Source organism: Catharus ustulatus, chromosome 6, assembly GCF_009819885.2.
Source record: "Catharus ustulatus isolate bCatUst1 chromosome 6, bCatUst1.pri.v2, whole genome shotgun sequence".
NCBI classification, from domain to species: Eukaryota; Metazoa; Chordata; class Aves; order Passeriformes; family Turdidae; genus Catharus; species Catharus ustulatus.
In genome coordinates, this window is record NC_046226.1 from 59,435,396 (window position 1) to 59,458,369 (window position 22,974).

The 22,974-nt window shown below is 43.7% G+C and overlaps 1 protein-coding gene across 6 annotated transcripts in view; it reads left to right on the forward strand.

The window, feature by feature from the left end:
- TEAD1 (TEA domain transcription factor 1) overlaps positions 1-19,603 on the forward strand; it is a 144,008-nt gene extending 124,405 nt beyond the window's left edge. For all 6 annotated transcript variants that reach the window (XM_033062393.2, XM_033062390.2, XM_033062388.2 and 3 more), the window contains 4 exons: positions 852-1,025; positions 11,310-11,450; positions 12,335-12,487; positions 13,672-19,603. In XM_033062393.2, the coding sequence (XP_032918284.1) occupies positions 852-1,025; positions 11,310-11,450; positions 12,335-12,487; positions 13,672-13,785 (582 nt within the window). In that variant the 3' untranslated portion in view covers positions 13,786-19,603. The remainder of the gene's footprint in view (positions 1-851; positions 1,026-11,309; positions 11,451-12,334; positions 12,488-13,671) is intronic.
- The last annotated feature ends 3,371 nt before the right edge of the window (positions 19,604-22,974 follow it).

A 22,974-nucleotide genomic window follows, 5' to 3' on the forward strand; every position in this document is an offset into this window, starting at 1 on the left:
ACTCTGCTCTGGGGATCCTGTGCTGACTGACTGGTGGAGGGTCTTTGGTGTCCATCCTTCCACTTTGGTTTTGGGTGCTCTTGGAGGAATGGCAACCCCTAAAAATCATGTTGGGCTCCTTTGGAGGGGACTTCAGTGGGCCAAGGATTCCCCCAGGCAGGAGAGGCACTGCTGAGGTGATTCCTGTGACTAAAATGAGGAGTGATGGGATGGAGTTAAGAAGTAGGAAATTGGAGATGAATGTGTTTTGGCAGGGATGGTCATCTACAGGGCTGGCTCCCGAGGGAAGGGGGAGAAGTTGGGCTCTTTAATATTACATGGGTCAAAATCCAGGAGGACAGTGTCTGTAGGAACAGCAGCACAGAGTAGCTGGCCTTCTTGCTGCAGTTAAAAGGAATTCCCATCTCTTTTAGCTGAGATGTGCTGCAGATGGAGCTTTGGGGCTTTTTAGCAGACAGGCAGGCAGCTTCAGTGAGCTCTGTGGCACGAGCTGAAATTTAGACTCTGAGCACACAGACATGAAAAGGCACTGTTTAAAGGGTCAAAACCAGGCTTTCCTCCTGAACGCATTCATCTTTTTCTGCTCTTTATCACCATGCTGCCGCCGTACTTGCAGTGGAATGACCCCCATGCAGAGGGGTGCTTTGGGGTTTGCAGTGGGGACACAGGGGTTTTTTTTATGTTGACCCTTGTTCACAAGGCTGTGACACAACCAGCAAAGCCATTCCTGGAAACCACCCTGCAGAAAACCCCACCGTGGGAGCCGTTTAACCCACCAAACCAGCCCCCTGCAGTAAGAACCCTCCCGCTCCTCTCCCTCAGCACTGATTCTTCTTGTTCCTCCCTTGCAGTACAACAAACACCTCTTCGTGCACATCGGCCACGCCAACCATTCCTACAGCGACCCCCTGCTCGAGTCCGTGGACATCCGCCAGATCTACGACAAGTTCCCCGAGAAGAAGGGCGGGCTGAAGGAGCTCTTTGGGAAGGGGCCCCAGAATGCTTTCTTCCTCGTCAAGTTCTGGGTGAGTGAGGGGTGCCTGGGCAAGTTCCCTCTGCTGGGTGCAGAGCTGCTCACCCTCCCGGCAGGACGCCGGGCACTCTGGCTGCCAGCTGCCCAGCAGCCAGGTGTGCAGCTCTGCTGGCTCTGCAGCACCTGCAGGTACCCAGAGCCCCCTCTGGAGATGGGGAACTGCCATCTAGTGGTGCAGGGAAAAGCAGGGAAGGCTCGGGAGCAGAGCCTGCTTTCGGGCATTTCAGGCACAAGTGGTGCAAGAGAGAACCAAGCAGGATGGGAGCTGAGACAGCTGGGAGGGTGCCTGGGGTCTTCTGAAGCACATCTGCTTTCTCCTTGCCTTTTGGTTAGCCAGCCATGGGACTGCTCCATAACTTAGCATATTTGAGAGCAAGGGTGCAAAAATAAATTGAACAGAGGGCTGGGATGCTGCAAGTTGATGTAGTCATGATAAATTTAATTGATAAGCCAGGTTTTTCTTGTTGGATTTGCAAAATCTCATGGTAATGACATAATCATAAATAATGAAGTCATTTAAGTTGGAAAAGGCCTCTAAGATCATTGAGCCCAACCAACAGCCAAGCCCCCACTCAACTACTAAAGGTTCACCCAAAAGGATCAGCAAATCTGCAGGCTGAGCCTCATGATTCTACTAAAGATTTTATCCTCACCAATTCACTGGGGTACCTTTTTGTGCTATGCTCCTTTTCCTAGCAGCAGTTATCATCTAAGCATTCACATTTTTCTTTTAAAACTTCATTAAAAGGGGAATATTCAGGGCTTAATTGCAGGGTGGACAAGTTGAGGCTGAAACCAGAAAAGGTTGATCTGGAACCACTGCTTGTGGTCAGATTTCCTGGCATTTATCTATGGGATTTGAAACACCTTGTAGTTCCCCCAGACTTCATATCTTTCCAAGAGCTTCTGTGGCATCAGATTTAGGAGTGGAAACTGGAGTGAGGGGAGCTTGATTTTTCTCAAATCTGGATGTAGAAGGACGAAGCCACTGAGCAGAAGCTGTGCTGGACTGCAGAAGAAACCCACTGAGAAATTCATGGGGTTTAAAACTGGGTCTGGGAGCTGTAGACCAAGTATTTGAGGGCTGGCTGAGCTAAGAGACCAGAAAGAGGAGACAGCAGAACAGTGGGAGCTGAAACACAGCAGGCACCAGTGGCCTGGGACAGGGGTGAGAATGTGGGGAAGCAGTGGGAAAAAGGAGCATTTGGGATAAGGAGCCTGAGCCTGCAGGGAATCACTGGGGTGAAGTACAGCAGAGAAAGGGGGGAACAGGACAAATGTCACAGCAGGAGAAACCTGGCTGCAGAGGAACAGAGCTCAGAGTTAAGGGTCTGTGACCACTAAATACATTTCCTTGGGAAATCTGGCTTGAGCTGAGGCCGTCATCTCACCAATCCACTCTGCATAATAAATATTTGCAAAACACACTGGCAGAAATGAATATCACCTCACATGCCTGTTCTCATTTCCCACAGAGGATGATAAGCCTCAGACTTTACACTACACGTGGACACAGCAGAGATTTGTGATATGGTAGTTGATGTGTATGTTCTGCTTTTTCTCCATGTGGAAATTGATTTTCAGACATGCTGAATGCTCAATTCCTAAAGCCAGAAGAGACCTCCTTTGGACCACTGAGGACTGAGTTGTTCTCCTGACTTTGCAGATTCTAGGGCCAGCTTTCTCTGCTTATCTCCTAGAAGCAGTGCACACCTTTAACCCTCCTGTCCCATCCCACACCTGTGACACCACAGAGTGGGGCTGACACCACCCCTTCTCCTCCAGTGCTCACTGACAAAGCAGGTCATGGCTGTTGTGAGGTGATGCCATGAACAAAGCCTCTATGAAATGTGTAATTCTGTGTTCAGCACAGGTTCTGAGCAGTGAAAGACAAAGAAACGTTGTGTAGATGTTCAGGGGGTGAGTGTGCAGCTAAAGCCTGACATGATGCAGTTCAGCAGTCAGGATGTGCAGGCAACTTCAATCCAACATTTCCTAACCTCACTGTGCCTTCCAACATAATGGCCTTTTAATACAATTTTGTGCTGTATTAACTTAGAGATTAAAAAACATACAGTGCTAACATCCTTCTGAGTTATACATTAAAAATGTGGCAAGAACACTTGCCTGAGCCATGATCTCAAAATAGACCAGTGGATTTTCTCTCTCATCAAGTGAGTGAGGCAGAGAGAAGGTGCCTGGGGTAGAGTTTGAGTGTTGCAAGAGTCGTGATGAATGCTCTTCTAGGAATAAACTTCATGCCAGTGGCCCCACGTCCTAAATGCATGTAGGAATATGTATAGGAAAAGCAGAAGACAGCTGTCTGATTAGTCAGGAGAATTAGATCCTGAACTCTCAGCTCACTGTCCTTTAGTTCTGTCACCCCAATGGGGCATTTCTTCAGAAAAAAGGGTGCTGTTCCCATTTTTATGGGGACTGTTTTAAACAGTCATAATATAACCAGAAAAAAAGCTGGCACAGATTTCTGACAGTGTTTTTGACCCTATAAATAACCTCAAATTTATTAACATAGAAATTAGAAAATAGATCATTTTTTGGCTGAATTAAGCATCAGGTTTTGAATAAGTATCTATTCTCTCATCATTTGCTACCTCCTCCTACTCTAAGTTACCTCTTCCTGGGTTCTGTTCATGATGTGTGATTATTGTTTATTCCCAATACTCTGTTTCACCATTTATTTTCCCATTTCCCCCTTCCCATCCTTTCTGCTGTCTTCCTCCCTCATCCCCATGTATCCATCCATCATTTGCTCAGCTCTGAGCTGCTGCGTGCTGGGTGACCGTGGCAGTGCTTGGTAAAAGAGGACTTTTTGAGGGGGAAAAAAAACATAGGAAGGGAATTTTGGTTGGGCAAATAAGTACAGGTGTGAAAGCACTCTGAGGAGACTCAGTGAAGGAGAGGCAGGGTCTGAGTGAGGGAAGTCAAGGCAAACCAGAGAAGGGGAGAGGGAGAGGGTCGTGACGTGAGAAGCTTGAAAGCGAAGGTGAGGATTTGGTGCCAGAAGGGATGGAGACCCTGCAGATGGATTCCAGGGAAGTCAGCATGTCACTGCAGGCAGCACAAAGGACATTTTGTTCAGGCATTAATCGTGCTGGGGAATGGGCATATGGGAAACAGGAGGACCACAGATGAGTACTTGTGCTGAGGATGACTAAGGCAGAAAGCAGCTGAGCTCTGCTAGCTGGGAAGAATACTCTTCTGGCTCTTTCCCATTCAGCTCTGCCTCAGGCTGCTCGCCAGCAGCTCTCCCTGTTGTCCTGGTTTCGGTAATAAGGTTTGATTACAAAAAAAGTGGGAGGGAAAGGTCTGAGATCTCTCCAGAAGACGTTTGCCAGCTGTGGAGTTGACTTAGCGAGGCAGCGCCGCGCTGGAGTACAAAGCAAAGCGTGCTTTGCTCTGCAGAGCTTTACTGGTTCCTGCAGATTGTATCTCATGGGAAACACAACCTGGTGCTGGGAAAGGATGAGCTCCTGGCCCCAGTCCTGGTGACACAGCTGGATGTCACACTGCTGGGCCTCTTCCCACCTAACAGTGCAGGAGGTACAAAAGGAAGAGTCTCCTGCTCCTCCTGGAGTTTTGTGGCACTTCTAGCTAATGAGCTGAAAGTGAGAAAAAATGTCTGTGTATTTTGTTAGTTACAATGTCCTTTAAAGTTTAACTGTTTAATTAAAAGTTGACATTTATATTATTTATATTTTTGACTCAATAGCCAAACACTTGTGACCTGTACTCTAGTACTTTTTAATCTAACTAAAAACTTACTTAAAATCATGAACAAGAAGAAAGAGACACTGTTCAAGAACTTTCATTTTGTCTTATACTCACTATTATATTCTAAACCCCTAAATTTAAAACTTCTCACCACATGAAATTGCACGCTTCTATTTTAACTACATACTAGTGATTCTAACTTTATTACTCAAATTTGGAAGTCTTCTTCAAGGCCTCAAGTCAAAAGTAGTCTTCTTCTGAGGGTTAGTCTTAGAAAGCAAAGAAAACTCCCAGGCTTCAGGGTTCCAATAATACAGAATTCAGGGAAGGCTGGGAAATATCTGCAGAGGAAACCTTGCCCCCAGTGAGGGTTAACTGCAAAATCCTGCTTTTCTCACCTTATGGGGCTAAGCCAAATCCACGCAAAATAGCCAGGAATTGTTTGTGCCATCAACCCTAAATCTGAGTATAGTCAGTATTCCTGGTGGTTAGTTTGCATTTAAACTGTTTTTGTGACTTGGGAATAGCCCCAAAGTTTTCTGCTCTTTGAAGTTCCAATCAGTCTGTCTAAAAGCTAAGTCAACACCAGGTTCTGTCCATGTTCATACCTGGTGCTAGCCCTAAGTGCTCACTACTGTTCTTAAATTCTCTAATTCTTAATTCTAGACTAAATTCTGCTGCTGTAACTTTGTTATTTCTCTCTCAGGTTTTGCCTCACCCCCCTCAACTGCAAATTTTGAAGCCAATTTTGCATGGCTTTTTCCATGTAAGCTGCAGCAGTGTGCAGTGGGTCCTGCCTCCCTGGGATCCCTGATTCTGCTGTGAGCACACCCTGCAATAACACACTGGGATTTTGTGTCTCTCACACTGCCAAGTGCTCTGTGCCAACCTGAACTCTGATTTCTGCAAAATATATCCAAAAGGAGGATGGATGTTCTCTCATTGGTGACACAGGAAAAAACCAATTGATTATATAAATTAATGTTGGCCTCTCAGGCTTTCTATAGATCTGATCCACTGGCTTAATTTTAAGTGTTTGCAGTAGCTTGAGCTGTTCTGACTGAGGAAAGCTTAGCCAGGGCTCACTGCAACTTTGAAACAAAGACCCAAACTCATCTGAAGATGCGTGGATGATATTAATTGATGTTTAAAATGAATGCCTCTCTTTGCAGGAATCTGCAATGCAAACTAGGAGTTTTAGAAAGTAATGCATATTATAATTAGGGCAAGCTTTTAAAGATGCTTTGAAGTCCTAAACATTTTTGAAATTCAAATGTGGGATGGAAATAAAGGAATCTACACAATAAAGGGGCATTAAATTATGTCTCCCAAAATTTCACTGTTTTATAGATGTAAATATATGCCATAATTAGTGGTAAGTAACATGAGGAGGATAGTTAAGTTTATTCCTATTCTTATTCAAAACAGCTGTGGCATGAAAAATAATGCTCCTTCTCTTTGTGATACAGTGGAACAAACAATTTACCCATGTAATCAGTGTTCAGAAATGGCTTGTGCCTGTGGTCTCCTCCCACCCCCTCCTGAATTTATCCCCATGTGCCTCCAGCCTTCTTAAAAGGTGCAGAGATTCTTTGTGCCCTTCATTCACACACACACAATTGCTGCTGCTGCCTTTTTTTTTTTCTTCCCTTCCCTTTCTTTCTTTCCTTCTATTTTTACATGTAATTTATATTGCATAGTCCAGAATCTTGGAGTTCCCTCCACACACACAGACACACAGACACACAGCTTGACTGGCAAATGATCTGCAGCTCTCAAATGGGGGCTGGAACATGAATGGCTCCATGGCCAGCATGCAGATGTACTCAGAGCAAATCAGAAATGGAAAAAAGCAGACACCCTTGTGCTTTTCCCCCCCTCTCTGGCACAGGGTGCTGAGGAGCATCCCTGTGCAGGCTGGTGCTGGAAAGCCACTGGAAAGGCTGGGAGCAGCTTGGGCTGCCCAGCATCCATCACAAGCATCCATGTGGCAGAGCTGGACACAGTTCCTGAGCCCAGATGCTCCTGCTGGAAAAAATTGCTTCACAGTTTGGAATCCCTGCTCCTTGGTGGGGCTCTGGAGAGGAGGAGGAGGGCAGGCATGGTGTGGGTTTGTGGGTTTGCACACCTCCCCACAGCCAGCAGCTGCTCAGAGCTAGATGTTGTTAATAAGTGACGTTATTAAGTGCTTTTTGGTGGCTACTGAGTGCCAGTGCAGGCTGCCCTGGCCCTCCCCAAACGCTCTGCTTCCAGTAGGTGCTGTTTTCCTTCTGCTCAGCAGGATGCATTTAGACTCTTCTCAGCAATTTTTGCTGGAGTTGCTTTTTTGTTAGCCAAAGCTGTTATTATTATTATTATTATCATTATTATTATTATTACACAGTTCTCTACCCTGTGCCCCTGCCTGCAGCACAGAGCCCAAGAGCTCTTGGGAAAAGAATTGGAACATGGTTTTTATTTTTTTTATTTTTACTCTTTATTTGAGTTGCAGCCATCTCTCCATAGGTGAAAGCTGCAGCACAGTGGCAGGAACTTCTCCATTTACTGTGTTGAACACTTGGTGCTCTTAATATGTAATATTTCCACTGACAATCTGTGCTTAATTAATTAATTAATCATGCTCTTGCACTGGAGATAGGGTGCCAGAAATCTGAGTGCCTCTTCCACCTCCAAGTGCATTCAGCTAATATAAAACTCAATGCTCAGAAATAAATCTAAATCCGAGTTTTACTCTTGAAAGTAAAGGAAAATAATTTTTAAATTCCATTTGAGATTTTGGGTTTTTCCCCACCTTAAATTGTATTGATCTTTAAAACTCAGTGAGTAAACAGACTCCTGCTCATCACATGTGATCATCCCATGATGTTTGAACTACCATAATATTTGAACTCATGACGATATATTTGAAGTCACCATTCAAAAAGTTAATTTATCTGTACAGGCAGCAAGAGTGCTGCCCAACCCCAGTGCCTGAGGAGCTGTACAGGAGGGAATTTTACAGCTCAGGAAGGCTTGAAGCTGTGTCTGAAATGCAGGAGAACAGCTGGAGACAGAGCCCCATGGAAATAAAGCACCAGAGCAGCACTCCAGAGGCCTGGCTGTTGTCACCTTTTGCACAAAGGTCATTGAAACAGGAAATTATAAGGAGAAGATGAGGAGGATAGATGTCTGTATTTCAGTTTTGTTGTTGTTACATTTATGCAGCTCAGGCAGTGAACCTCCCCAAGTAAAGTTTGGCTTAGGACAATACCAAGCCTGCCTGAACCAGACCATCCCTGGCAGATGCTCAGTTGGTCGAAAAAGACCCCCAGTAATGGTGATTCCTCCTCATCTCAGAATTATTCCAGGGCCATCAGGACTACCTTGTTTCTGATTTTGCTTTTGCTTAGCTTTAGCTTTCTGCCTTTTAATGCCCTTTTCTGCAAGATTTAATCTAGGAGAAGGCTCTTCCCCATGTAGCAACTTGTAGGGTATGACAAGGTTGTGGAAAAACTTCCCTTGGAAAAAGTAAGTAGATGGAGTTTCATTAGTCATTCACTACAAAGGATGTTTTCCAGACCTGAAATCATTCTTGTAACTCTCTGCTGAACACCTTCCAATTTTCCAACATTCCTTCTAAAATGTAGACACAAGCCCTGGAATCAATACTGTAGTAAGCAGCTAAAGCTGAATACCAGGGCCTTCATTTATAACACATCACCTTATTCCCACAACTCTCACAGCCACATAGGAACTCTTTTCTTTTCTTCTGTGGTTTTGTTTGGTTGGTTTTTTTGTGGTTAGTTTGTTGGTTTTTTTGGGGTTTTTTTTGTCATAACCTTTTGGAGAAAAAAAACAAAACAACCAGCAAGAACTTTATTTTAATTTCATCAGTTTGAAAAATACAGTTAGGCTTTCAGATGTATATGTTTAGACAAATCCCTTACTATTTAAGCCATAATAATATTCTTTGGTTCCTAAGACAAAATTGTTATAGTTCTAAAAGAGGCTTTGGTGAAACTTTCATTTAAGAGCATTTGCTTGCCAGCTCCTATGATTTTTCAATGCTGGTGTTAGACTTTTTTGAAGAGTCTTCAGCTCTCAGCAACCTCAGCAATTAGCTGAATATGAAAACTGTTTACAAAGAGAATTTTGTCCTTCTTTGAAAACACCTTTACTGCGTGTTAGACTCAAAAAAAAATCAAAGAGCAAAGAAGTAAATGAAAATAATTCTCATCTATATGATCATCATGGGACTTTTGCAACTATACTGTGGTTTCTTAAGAGTAAATCATGACAATTGAGTGACAGTTGGGAGTGTTCCTCTCCAAAACATCAGTCCCAGCCTGGATGTTGTGTACACAAATCTCCCAGTGATTTCAGCCAGGGCTGGAAGGGCACTGAACAACAGGATGACAGATGGCCACATGTGTTATTCTCAGGTTAAATGGCAGCATGTACTATTAAATACTTTTTTTTTTTTTTTCAGTGGGCTTCAAAATCAGAAGGCAGCAGATAAAAAGTTGCCCTTTTTTAACTCTCCAAACATTTGCAACTGCAGCTTGAAATGCAAGTTCTGTGCAGTTGATGATGTCTTAAATGTTCTGCTCACATCTGAAAGGAAAGAAGATTCTTTGCTAGTAAAACTACAACAGTGGCAGCAGCAGGAATAGTTGCATTTTTAGAGATTACTTCTATTATTATTATTATTATTAATTGCATCAGTGCAGTTGTTTCAGCAGAAATCCCTCTCGCTCCGAAATTCCCAGCTGCTGCAGTTTGTTTAGATGTTTGCCATGCCTCCACTGCAGGCCAGCTGTGATGGCAAATTGCTTATTTACCATCAGCCCTGACCAATTGCTCCCAGGTCCCTGCTTTGGGTGCACATTAAACATTAACTGCTGGGCTGGCACAAGGCAGGTGCGGGGAACAAGGTGGAGCAGCGACAGGATTTCTTCCTCTAATGCAAAATTCCTGAGTGTGGGGCTGCTTGTGCCACTGTGTCCAAACCTCAGGAGGCTGCTGCACTGATTCATTTACAAAGCCAGCCCCAAGTAATCTTAGACCTGTGTCTTCTGTGCACCACAGACTGCCTTGGTGTGTGCTGTTATCAGAATATTGCCCCAGAAGGCTGTGCCGCAAATGAGGACTGCAGACACTGAGGAGGATTAATGAGTTGTGGCCAAGTTAAAAATTAGGCAGCAGTTACAAATGACCTGAACTGTGGTGAGTGCTCCACACCAGTCATAGAATGGTTTGGTCATAAAGAACCTTAGAGATCACCTAAATCCAACAGCTTCCACTAGACCTGGCTGCTCAAAGCCCCTTTCACTCTGGCCTTGAACACTTCAGGGATGGGGAAGCATACCTGTAAATAGGGTTTTTAAAAAGCCTGAGGGCCTGGAGGTACCTGTCAAGTATTTTGTGTTCCATTCCTGTACTGGGAATAGAACCAAGCAGAGTTAGACTTGCAGGTGGCACAGCTGCAGAAATGCATTTCCCTGCTGAAATGCTCACCTTGGCATAACTTTTCAGGTTCAGGCGATCCTTTGCTGTCGTGCTGCAGTAGCTGATCAGCTATTTCCACATCAAAGGAAAACCCTACCCACTGTCCCCCTGGGCATCAAAGATGTCAGCAGAGCTAATGCCTGAATCAACAAATCCAGCTGTGCATATCCCTGGAGCCTGCCTGTATATCATACATAATACACATTAGGAATATGTAATATATCCTATACAGTATATATGGATATATTAGCGTGCTTTTGACAGTGTCAGACATCAGAGTGGCAGCCCAATGGAACCCAGGGAGCCTGGGTTCAGCAGGTGACCTGTGTGCTTGCTCCTTAGCCAAAAAATCCTGCTGTGCACAGGGCTCGCACTGGCACATGAATAATTGAAGGTAGGGCTTGATCCTGCCAGTTTTGGTGCCTGGTGTTGCCTGTCAGAGGCAGCTGGGTGGTTCCTGAGGCTGCAGGGAATTGCTGGGAGCCAGCAAATCCTTCCAGCAGCGTTTGCAGGTGGGGGCACAGCTCTGTGCACAGAGGGATGTGTCAGACTGCTCCGTGGAGTTGAGTGTTTTGCTGAATCCGTGCCATATGGCCTGGCAGAGCCCTATCAGAGACTGGGCCTGTGCTGCCCAGCTGTCCCCTCTGCCATGAGGATTTCATTGCTTTAAGAGAGCAAAAGGAGAAAGTGAGCTGTGGCCTGTCTAGAGCTGAATTTGAGGCAGCAAGGCAGGTTCACTTCAGAGGGGTTGTCTCTCATGCCTTTGCTCCAGGGATTTCAGCAGCTAGCTGCCAGACAAGAACGTCACCTGGAGCCCACAGAAATGCTGGGACATCTTTTATGGTCTAAAGTTTGAACCAATTGCTGATTTCCTGAGGTTTTTACTGCAACATTTGGGCAGCTATTTCCCTGACAGACTTTTTCCGCTGTCACTGTCATCACCACTGAGCTCCTTGCCCTTATTTCTGAAAAGAATGGTGAGCTAGGGACAGCTTATGCTGTTCTCACTGTCAGATGAAAAATCAAATCTTCACCACTCGTTCCTTTTCCCCCACAGGCTGACTTAAACTGCAACATCCAAGATGATACAGGAGCATTTTACGGAGTGACCAGTCAGTACGAGAGCTCAGAAAACATGACAATCACCTGCTCCACCAAAGTCTGCTCCTTTGGAAAGCAAGTAGTAGAAAAAGTAGAGGTGGGTGCTGTGATGGGATGTGTGCCTTTAGTCATTCCTTGCCTTTCCTACACTCAGACCTGTGTGCTGTAGCCAGGTCTGTGGTTACATTGCTGTACATTGATCTTGCAGCTGGGGATAGAGCCCCAGACCCACAGCTGTCATGTATAAAACAGTTTTTGGGGGGGAATTTTAGCCTAGACCTGAATATTGAGCCTTTGCAGATGTCCTGGTCACTGTTTATGTCCTTCTTAAACCAAGTGTATTTTCTAACCATGGTGACCATTAAAAAAAAAAAAGGGGGGGGGGAGTTTTAATAATTTCCATTATTCCAAGTTTAGAGAAAACAAAAAATCCTCATAAACCTCCATGGGAGCAATTGGTAGCTGGAGAGCAGAAGTCCAAGAGTCACAGCCTTACCCTCTGTCCACATTTTAAATCAGTGTGGTTTTCTTCCAGCTGTAGTTCTAGCTCTTTCTGAAGTTCATAATGTGATTATCAAGTCGTGCAATAATACATCTGTGCTTGTATGGGCACACTTAAGTGTAAATATATAAGCTTATTTTTGCTGCTCCCTTTGCAGACAGGTGCCTCAAAACTCCTGTAAAATCATCTTACCACAGTTTTTGGCTTAATTCATTTTTACTCAGTTTATAATCCTCATCTGTTCAGTTTGGTGATTTGCAGGCTGGAGAACATGTAGTGATATTGTAATTTTTGGTAATTAGGACCCCTTGTATTTTTAGCAAGGGAGTCAGCAAGCAGAGGTGTGTGGGTGTGTGTGTGTCTGAGCCACTTTCACTTTTTCCCGTCTACACAAAAAAAAAGAGAAAAACCAGATTTACCAGTCACTTTTCTTTGTCTCCGAATTCTCGCACCCTGAGCGGTGTTTTTATTTTTTCCAGACTGAGTACGCAAGGTTTGAGAACGGCCGGTTTGTGTACAGGATAAACCGCTCTCCCATGTGTGAATACATGATCAACTTCATACACAAGCTGAAGCATTTACCAGAGAAATACATGATGAACAGCGTCTTGGAAAACTTCACAATTTTATTGGTACGGACTGCCTTTTCTGTTTTTCCATTCTGAGATACTCTCAGGCTGTGTGTGGCTTGCTCAGCTTGTAGTGTTGGGAGCTTCCAAATCCCTTAGTCATTGCTGCTCACCAAACCAACCATCCCACTGACTTCAGGATAATTCTGCTGGAGCTGGGCGCTACAGACGCTCAGGATGAAAAGGCTCAGCTGGCTGGGAGCGTGAGCAAACATCTTTGTTGTTTTCCACAAATCTCAGCTTACCTCTCAGTTTTCTCCACTGGGGGCTGGGCTTTGGAGAGAGCCTGAGGCAGTAACTGTGAAACACTGTGTCCATCTGATGTGTCCTTGCGGGGCTGGGTTACAGTGCTGCAGGTGTCACTGGGGTTTGTGAGTTCTTGGGCGGGGAAAACAGGCAGCAAACACCCAGCAGGTGACCTGGAGCACAGGGAATGGGACACCTGGTGGCCCTGGAGCCAGCTTCATCCAGTGACCCAGCTTGCTCTCCCTGTTGCTCCAGGGTGGCACCTTAGCCAAGCTCTCTGAGCCAGGGGATTTGGGCAGGGCTGTTGGAACCCTGAAGCCTGGGAGTTTGGAACTTTCTGTGCTGACACTGACCCGCAGCAGAGGCCTTGGAGAAGCTTCCAGAATTGAGGGATGGAGTTGGAATCACTGGTGTGGAGTTGATAGAAGTGTGCAATATCACATGGTGAAGGGTTTGGAATTTGGGGTTTTAGAATATAATAATAGTATGGGACAAGATAAGATGGAGGTTCTGGGATGTTGCCTCTTCTTCCTTCTTGTTCCTTCTTCTTCTTGCTTTCAGGCAGTAGTTTTTGGTTGGATAAAAAATCCCACACTGTGGGTCACAAGCGTTTGGTCATTGGGTCAAAAGCATAAGTAATATAGATGTTAGCTCTTAATTGGATAGTTAGTTCTTTAAAAACCTTGTAATGAACAAGATACTCCAATATTTTCTCACTTTTAGCTTGTTAATTATAGAACTCATATGCTGTAGATAAGAATTAGTAAATAACCGAGTCCAAACAGGAAAATCCATCTCTCGTGCGTCAATCCTGACTCTAAGTGAAGCCAAAAAAAAAAAAATAGAAGATAGCCACTAATGTATGGTGCCACTAACACTCCTTGTTGCAGCCCTGCTGTTTGCAGGTGTGTGATGTGTCTGCCTCTTCCTTCCCCCAACAGGTGGTAACAAACAGGGATACACAAGAGACCCTGCTCTGCATGGCTTGTGTGTTCGAGGTGTCCAACAGCGAACATGGAGCACAGCATCACATCTACAGGCTTGTGAAGGACTGAGCAGTTATTTATATATACACTTCATTTCACTTCTTTATCAAAACACAGACTGTAAACCTCAACACTAAGTGGCAGTGCCTCTGGCCCAACTTTCACCCGCATTTTTCTAAATCCTGTTTTAGTGAAGTCATTTTTAATGTGTTCATATATAATTGTAGCTGTGAAATTCTGGTACAGTTGTAAAAATTATTTCTAAAACTAAGTGTTCTTCAAATTTGTAAACCACAGTTCTTTGGGAAGACTGTATTTAAGAACCTGATGCCTCTGTCTGTGGAGGCCTATTTTTAATTCTGATAGAAAAATGTATGACAGAGCATTTGCCATGGGGAAAAACTGACAGCGTTTATAAGAATTTATTTTGGGTTTTTTTCCAACATGAAATACTTGTTTTACAATGCAAGTGGAATTGAAATGAATCTTTAGCTATAACTGTAAATGAGTACACAAAGTTAATAATCTCTATAGAATTATCTTTGTAACTAATTAGGGTGGAAGATATGGACGAATGTAATTCACTAAATTATTTTTTAAAATGAAACATTTTTCTGTTTGAAACCAAATGAAAAATATAGCCTTAAGAAATGCCTGATAGAAACAGACAGGTCCTAAAATTAGGCAAATTTTGTATTTTTTTCTCAACGCTAAAACTAACCTTCTAATCCATTAAACTTTCAAACAGGTATTGCAGAGAAAGAAAAACATCACCCCTTACCCCTAACATATCTAGTGTATTTTAAAAGAGTATAAAGTTGTATTGTACTAATATGAAAATTTGATTATTTAATGAAAAAGATGGCTCATTTTGCAATAAGTAGGTAAATACTGAAGATTTAGACTTGCATTATATGTAGTCTTGTGCGTGCAGTTATATTTTCTACGGACAACTGTGTTTTCTAATGCGTTGAGCAAAAAACTTGCAACTCTGAAATGAAGAGTCATTCTCAAACAGAGAGCAAAACACTGATGTGTTTGAGAGAAGAGTGTGCACACCTCTGAAAGGATCAGCAGCTTTAATATCTGTGAGATGCTAGAAAATCACAACCAACACCAGGCAGAGAAGATTGGAAAGTGGAGAATTGTAATTTTTTTTTTTCTCCTTTTCCTCTGAATCGCGGTACTCTTACACTTGTCCCAGTTGTCTCTCCAGGTCTGGAAAAAAAAACCTGTTCTGAAACAAGCATAACCTACCAGGAGGGCTCTGCTGTCCTCTTGGATGTGGTAGTGTCCATCCTTCTGCTGAATTCAGGGAAGGCTCCAGGCAGTGAGGCACAGCTGGAGAAATTTGAATATCTGGTATCCTCCCGTGCAGGATGGAGGGTGCTGCTCAGCTCCTCTCCTCCTGCTGCCCCTCCTTGCCCAAGCAGAAGTTGTTTGGGCCAGCAGAGGCTTCTCCAGCAAAACATTTGTCTGAAAGGCTGAGGGCTGCCCAACCAAGCACAAGCCACCTTAGGGATCAGTGATGAGTTATCAGCAAGGAGGGTTCTTAGGAGAGGCTTTTGCAGTCCTGACTCAAAGTTCACATTTAGCAGGTCCCTCCTCCCTGCCCTTTCTGTATGTTCCTGTGGTCTCATACTTTTTCCTCATTACCAAAAGTCAGTTGAATGCAGAACCAGCACAGTTCCCATGCACAGTTTAAGCGCAGAATTTCCTCCCAGGCCCAGTGCTGCAGTCTCCAAACAAGTAAGTCTGATTCTTTTCTGTAAGTTCTATCCCTGCACAGCCCTTCCTGTTGGAATAGTGGAAATGTCTGCACTAGGCTGGAGCCTGGGGGAGGTGGTGGGTCAGACCTGGACTATCCCTATCCCTGGTGAGGTCTGGGTGTAGATACCACCGAGGGGAATGGAAACTGCTTTAATCCCTCAGCCCCAGCTGGCTCTGTGGGGTGGCTGCTTTGTATGGTGGCTGTGATGTCTAGCTCTCTCACCTGCTCGTGGATATTAGGGCTGGTGACCTTTCAGTTGATCCTCTGAAGTGAACAGAGAAAAGTGTCCATGGCAAGGTCTCCTTTAGCTCATGTTTAACACTAACAACCACATCAGGAAAAGCACTGCATTGTAACAGCCTAACGGTAGCCCTTTATTCTAAGCACTTGGTGTTACAAGTCAAAAACTACTTTTTGGGTTTTGTTCTAAAGTTGTCTTTTATTTAGGGTTTGAATTGTGGGTTTGGTGATTTTTTTTAAATTTTTTTTTTAATAACAAACAAACTCTTTAAGGCATATAAAGTATGTAAGTCAATTTGCAAAACCAGGTACAGTTTTGTTTTGTTTTTTTTAGTAGGATCTGGCACACTACATATGCCATAACTCTAGGGTATAAACAGTCACAATGTTTATTGGTGTTCACATATGTAATGTTTGGGAAACTACTTGCATCGTCTTTTCTTTCCACTTCTGTAAATGACCCATACCCTGTATATGTTAATTCTTAAAAGCCTTAATCCTTCAACTGTTGAGTGTGGGGTGTGTAGTCCAACAGGCTGCCTGTAAACTGTGAGCTCTTTTGTAAGCTGGAAGTACTTATCTTGTTACTGTTACTTTTTTGTAGGAACCTTTTAATTGAGAGCTGCCAAAGCATTACAATATGCAGTGCCTTAGCATTATATTAGAAGTACCTTTTAGCCTCTTAACGTTAAATTTTATACATTGTTTTATTAATTGGTTCCATTTTTAAAATCTCTGTGTTTTTCCCCCCTGCAGAAACACTCTTTGACTGCTTGGTCTAAACCAGCTGTCTGTACAAGCCAGTCCCATTGCAGTGAGATGCCTATACCAAAAGGAAAGGTTTCAGATCCCTAGTTCTCCGTGAAAAGTGAATTGTATTAACGAATGCTGCCTTCTTAAATTTCATGACCAAATAATTAATCGTGACTCTTCTGCACTCTAGCATGAAAGTGCCTTTGGTTTGAAATTCCAGCTTAGAAAAGTGCTGCCATAATAATGACAATTTGTAGAGAGACCAAAAATATTTAGTTATCACCGTAATGCCTTTGGTTTATTGGAATAAGTTGAATCTACAGGCCTCCATTCACAAAAGAGCACCATTCATAGCAAAGGGATTTTGCTAATGATCAGCCTGCTGAAGAAAAATCTACTGTTTGCCATTTCTGACAGCATTGCAAACCAGCAACTGATTCGTCTGTGATGTAAAAACGAAAATATTCCCATTTGTATTCTCTTCATCCACATCTGCATAAAGAGAGATCCATACCCTACAGAATTCCAGTGGACAAACGCGGCTTCGTCGGTCTCCTCTGACAATGGTTTGGTATCTGTGAGGATTCTTTGCTCAGACAGCAGATTTTGTTTACAAGGTCAGATGCAGAAAACAAGAGGAACGTGGAGAGCTGAGTGTAAATGCCATCGTGTGGGTTTAAACATGGAAATGTCCAGTGGGAGCCCTGGGGGTGAACGTGCTGCTGGGGAAACTCTGGCCAGCATGACTCAAAACACAGGGCTGTTCTGTTTTCCTCCAAGATGATGTCTTGGGGAGGGAAAAAAGGAAAAAAAAATAAGCTCCTCTTAATAATGTGTCTGTATTTGATACCTTCTGTGAACGGGGGCCGTACTCTCCACCACAGCTGAAATCAATGGGAAGAGGAGCAACATTTTAACAATGTTAGAAGGAACAAATATCAGCAAAACCAAAAGCTGTCAGAGGGATTATATAGTTGTGAATACAATGTTAACTTGATTTTTAAAGTATTTGATGAAAACTAAGATTAACTTTTTATATAGAGAAATATTGTGACACTGTGTGGTAAATATTGTGATAATTCAAATTCCCTTTCTCTAAAATATTATTTTTGTTATTCCTTCGAGGTCTAAATCTCACTTACCTCTATAAGAAAGTAATCCTGTTGAATTCAATGAGACTGAGGTAGGGCAGAGACACTTTTGGCCCACACAATGCAGAACATCCTTTCTCAGTCATTGCCAAACATTTTGGCTGCGCTGTTTTTTCGATGTTTGTGCTAAACTGCACCTCTGTCTCATTCCAACAAGCATCATGGTACCATTTGGGGCTGTTAAAAATCGCTACTAACAGTTTGACTTACTTGAATTCCAAACTGGGTTTGTTTAGGTACTGCACCACTGTTTTGAAGGACCCCGTGCCTGTTTCTCGCTTTCCCTCTCCAGCACAGCTCCAGCTCAGCTTGGCAGCAGCCTACCCATGGGCTGGGCTGTTGGGATAACAAAGGGTGCACACTGATGTTGGGTGTACCTGGGTGCACACTGATGTTGGATGTACTGGGTGCACACTGATGTTGGGTGTACCTGGGTGCACACTGATGTTGGGTGTACCTTGGGGCACACTGATGTTGGATGTACCTGGGTGCACACTGATGTTGGGTGTACCTGGGTGCACACTGATGTTGGGTGTACCTTGGGGCACACTGATGTTGGGTGTACCTTGGTGCTGGCTGTCCATGCCTGCGGCGGCGGGCGCGACATTCCGCGCGCTGATTCCCCAGCTATTTATTTCTCCCACTGCAAGTCCTGGGGAGCGCCTGCAGCCCCTGCAGCGCCCCTGGGAGCTCCCTGGAGCCCTCAGTCAGCCACACTGAGAGCCCTGGTGTTGTCCCCCCTTTCCTTGTCCCGTGAGGATACACGTGCCCGTGCCCGAGGAGAGCCCGGCTTTGTCCTTTGCTCAGGATGATCTCCTTTCCCCCTCTTATCTTTCACAATCAGATGTTTAGCCCCCTCCCCCCCAAGAAAGATTGAGGCTGAATAAGTCAAAGTACAAGAAACACTCTGGACATCTTCACCTTTTAACTTTTCAGGTCATTCTTGCTCAGATCATGTAATTAGTTTTAGTGTGTAAATTAAATCTTAAATGCACTCAGTTGACTAAAAGGAGATGGATCCCTGTTACCTCCTTACAGAATATGTGTTTTTGTTTTTTGTTTTGTTTTGTTTTGTGGGCCTCTGATTCAGGCTCATGACTGCAGACAAAAAATACAATATGTGCCTGAAAAAAAAAAAAAAGACAAAAGAATTTTATAACATTGAAAACCTGAATAGCCTTTAATTCTTCAGTACATTTTATGTAAAACAGGTTGGGTTTTTGTTTTGTTTTGGGGTTTTTTTGCCATGTGCATTTGTTCACATTTGTAAATGACTTAATGGAATTCTCACTTTATGTTTATTTGTGTAATGTGTATAAAATGGGTTTGTGACTTAAGCATATTCATATATGGTCAGTGGTTACTTTAATATTGTACTGCTGCTGGTAACTTTTGATGTAGAACTTGCCTTTTGATGATAAAGTACCTCTAGGTTAGACAGTGAGGGAAGGCTCTTGGAAAAAAAAACCTGAATGTTCTCCAATGTTTTCTTAACATATTTGCAGAAGCTTTCAAAAGGAGTTTCAGTCAAACCTCTTGGCAGTACAGTATTCTTGTATTTGTTATTGTCTGTGTGTAGGTACTGGTACCTTTTTTTTTTTGTTCTGTTTAAAATGTTTTAAGTGTTGGCTTTAAAGTGAATTTATCTTTAGTATGATAGTAATATGAAAATTATAGGTTTTGTGTGCAGAGAATTTTTTTATAAAGTGCTTTGTAAAAAAAAAAAAAATGTATTCTAGCTTTCGCGGTACATATGTGTGATAACTTTAATATCCATGACAGTTAAGTGCAATTATTTCATCACTCTAAAAATGCTATTTTTGTGTCGGTTACTGCAGGTGTTTTCATGTCTTTGCAAAGTGACACATTTTGATGCCTTCTTGATAAAGTGGTAGAATTTTTGTAGCTTTCTAGAAACTTTGTATTCATACAGTATCAATTGAAAATAAAGAAAATGAAAGTGTTTTGTGCATTTGTCTTAATCTCTTAGGTCTATCTCTTCTTAATGCTGGGTGTAGCCTTCAAAAGCCTTTTCCAAAATAGCACAAGGCCAGACTTGCAGCTGTGCCTTCCTAAAGGTGCAAGGGAGATGCAGAAGGGTTTGCAGAAGCCTGCACATCTGGAAGCACCATCCTGGCTCTTGCCTTGTGTCCTTCTGAAGAAACCGTGGTGGATTTTCGTGGAACATGCTTTAAACCACACCACTGCAATGGGAAAAGCCACCCATCTCTCCTAATTCCAGAAGCAGGAATGACCTGTCCCAAATACTGCAGAATAAATACAAATACATCCTTAACTGAGCAGCTAGAACTGGCTGAGGAGCACAGCAATTAGCTGAGGTTGGTTCTTCCAGGACACTTGAGCTCTGTGGGAACTGAGGTCCTAAAAATGTGCCATGATTTCAAGAGATTCATTTCTTGTTTTTTCCTAAACCACCTGTCCCTCAGCTGGCAGCTGTATCTGGTGTGATGAGAGGGTGAAACAGGATCAGTTTGCCTCCTGGATTCACGAGGTGAAGCCACCTAGCTAGGGAACAAAATTAAAAAAAAAAATAAATAAATAAAAGAAAAAGAGAATAAGAGGGATTTCCTGGCTCAAATGAAATCAATGGGGAAAAGATCAGGACTTGGTAGAGGATAAAAAAAGTACATCTGGCTCATCCTCTGCTTCCATGGGGGAGCAGTGGCTTTTGAATAAACCTCATGCCCCTCCCACACTCCCCATTTCTCCTTTGGGTGGCAGATGTTCCCCTGCTCTGTTTGAAATGCCAGCAGAGCACCCCCCATGTGCAAGATGAATGGGATGAGAACAAGGCACAGATATGGTCTGTTTTGACCCTGTTTTCTCTTCTTTGTTCCCATTAAGTACATGGCTTCAGCCCTTTGAAGTGCCTTAGCTGTTTCAGAAGAAACCTGGTCCTTAATTAAGGTTCTGCTTCCTAATTAATTTAGATTGAACCCATAAATCTTCCACCTTTGGGAAGATGTCATGCAGCATTTGGGGCTGGGAGTCCCCACGTGGTGTCACCATCAGGTTGTTTTTTGAGGAGCTGGTTTCAGTGGGAGCCACAGCCCCTCCCTGGCAGAGCTGTTTTGCATGGGCAGGGAGCAAAGCAGCCAGACCTGTTACTCTGTGCCATTCTATGGAGCACAGATATGTGATCCATGCACTACTCTGTGGATTTTAATTTTTTTCTAAGAGCCTGCTCGACCCTAAGAATCCAGGAGACATTTCACACTCACAAAGCCACGAGTGAAAGGAGGGCTCAGACGTCTTGCTGCCTCACTATTGTTGTGTGGGGCCCCTTGAGCAGGAGCAGCTGAACAATCTGTTACCCCAAACAGAGCTTCAAGATGTTCATCAATAATTACCTGCCTTGGAGGGAGGTGTGGCATTTAACTGGTTAATGGCTGTGAGCTGCTGCTGGTCCCTCAGGGCTGTGCTGGGGACACCAGGAGGTGGTAAGGGCAGGAGGGAGCGGGTAGAGACTCTGCTCTGGGGGTGGAAGGAAAAGGAAAAGTGTACAAACCCACAGTGCAAGTGGCTGTGAGAAAATGAGTAGCAGGGCACTGCTTTTCAAAGAAAATTCAAAGCTGGATACAGGACAAAATAGGAAAAAGGGAGGAAAAGGATCAGAAGAGTTTATAAAACAACCAGGCGAGCAAAGACACTTGAGTGCAAGTGACTGCTCCATCACTGAAGATTTCTCAAGCCACCTTCTTGCCAGAAATGGGTTTGGGTGCATGCACTGAGTCCATTATAGGTTTAAGTGGACAAATTTCAAAAATACTTTCCATATTCCTCACTATCCTAGAGCTAAGGGCACAAATGTGTAACCTTGATGTTACCAAATGGGAGCAGAAAGCAAAAAAAAATGTTGGTTGTTTCGTTTTTTTTTGTTGTTTTTTGGATTTTTTTCCCCATAAATCTGTTTTTAAACCTCTTTATCTGCTTTAAGAGTTGTCCAGACACAGAGTTTTGGAGCCTTTGGCATCACAGCTGTCTCCTAGCTCTGTTAAAGGCAGAGTCCCACTATGGATGATGGTTGGGGCCATCGGAGAAAAAGGTGCAGGAGCTGTGATTAATATTTCTAAGACCCTTTTAATTCCTCTTACTTGTACAGTCAGTGAGAGGATTAGTCCTTGCCTTGCAGTGCACCTCAGTGCTCTGCCTTCAGGGCCTCCAGCAGACAGGCTATGGCAAAACAAACTTTTCAAACTTTCAAACTTACCCTCTGAGCAGAGCACTCAGCTCCTTGAGCAGCTGACTTTGCCAGGGGGTTGACAAACTACAAACTGATTTCTTTTCCTGCCCCCAAAAAGGTAAGTTAATTATTATAGGTACATATTTAAAGGTACTTTTCCAATATTATTTCTGTTGGCAGAGACCAAAGAACAAGGGTTTGGTTTTTTTTTTCTAGACTTATAAAAATTCCTTTCAGCTTAAATTACATATTCTATGCACTGTTATCAGAGATTTATTTTTTTCCAAGATATTTTTCTTATCCTTTCACCTGTGATGTTGAATTCTTAGTGGGCAAATGTTCCTACTTGGCAAAATGGACAAGAAGAACATCCAGGTTATAACCACTTCCTTTTTGACACAGCTTTATGTTAGTTGGAGGAGATGAAGGGGGAAATGGGGTCTTCTGATTGTTTGGGCCTGCCACTGGATTTAACCTGAACCAACACGAAAAACTCAGGATTCAAGCACACTGCACCCACATCACAGCATGCCACAGCACAGAGAATCTGCTGGCTTCTCTGTGAAATACCTGTACAGCTTTCAGTGTGATTATATGGTGTTTTTGATTGATATCCAAAGGGTTTAAGCTAAGCTGTATCACCAGAACACCACGATGGGTGGTGCAGTTCACCTCTGGAGTTAGCAGCAGCAACGTGGGAGACAGAACACCAGTCTCAGCAGGGTTCACACTGCCTATCTCCAGCATCTCCTGTTTGGAGGGAGGAGGAGGAGGTGAGTAATTACTGGGAGGTGCCCCAGACTGCCAGGGACAGGCTCTGGATGAGCCCTAAGGAATGGGGAGATGTGGAGCAGGAGTGATCCAACTCCAAACTTCCTCCAAACTCTTGTTGTCCTGGCTTTCATCTCCCAGATGACAAGGGACACAGTGTCCTGTGAGCAGCAATTACATGAAAGGGGTGCCTTGAGGCCTTAGACAGCCCCTCCCTATTTTTGCAGAATCTTTCCCTGCAGCTGGGCCCTTCTCTGAAAGGCTATTCCTTGATCACCAGGCTCCACAATCCCTCTTCACTGCAGAGCATTCAGACAGAGCTATGGCATCAGCTAATGGAGAGGAAGAATTAGCCAGATCTGAAGATG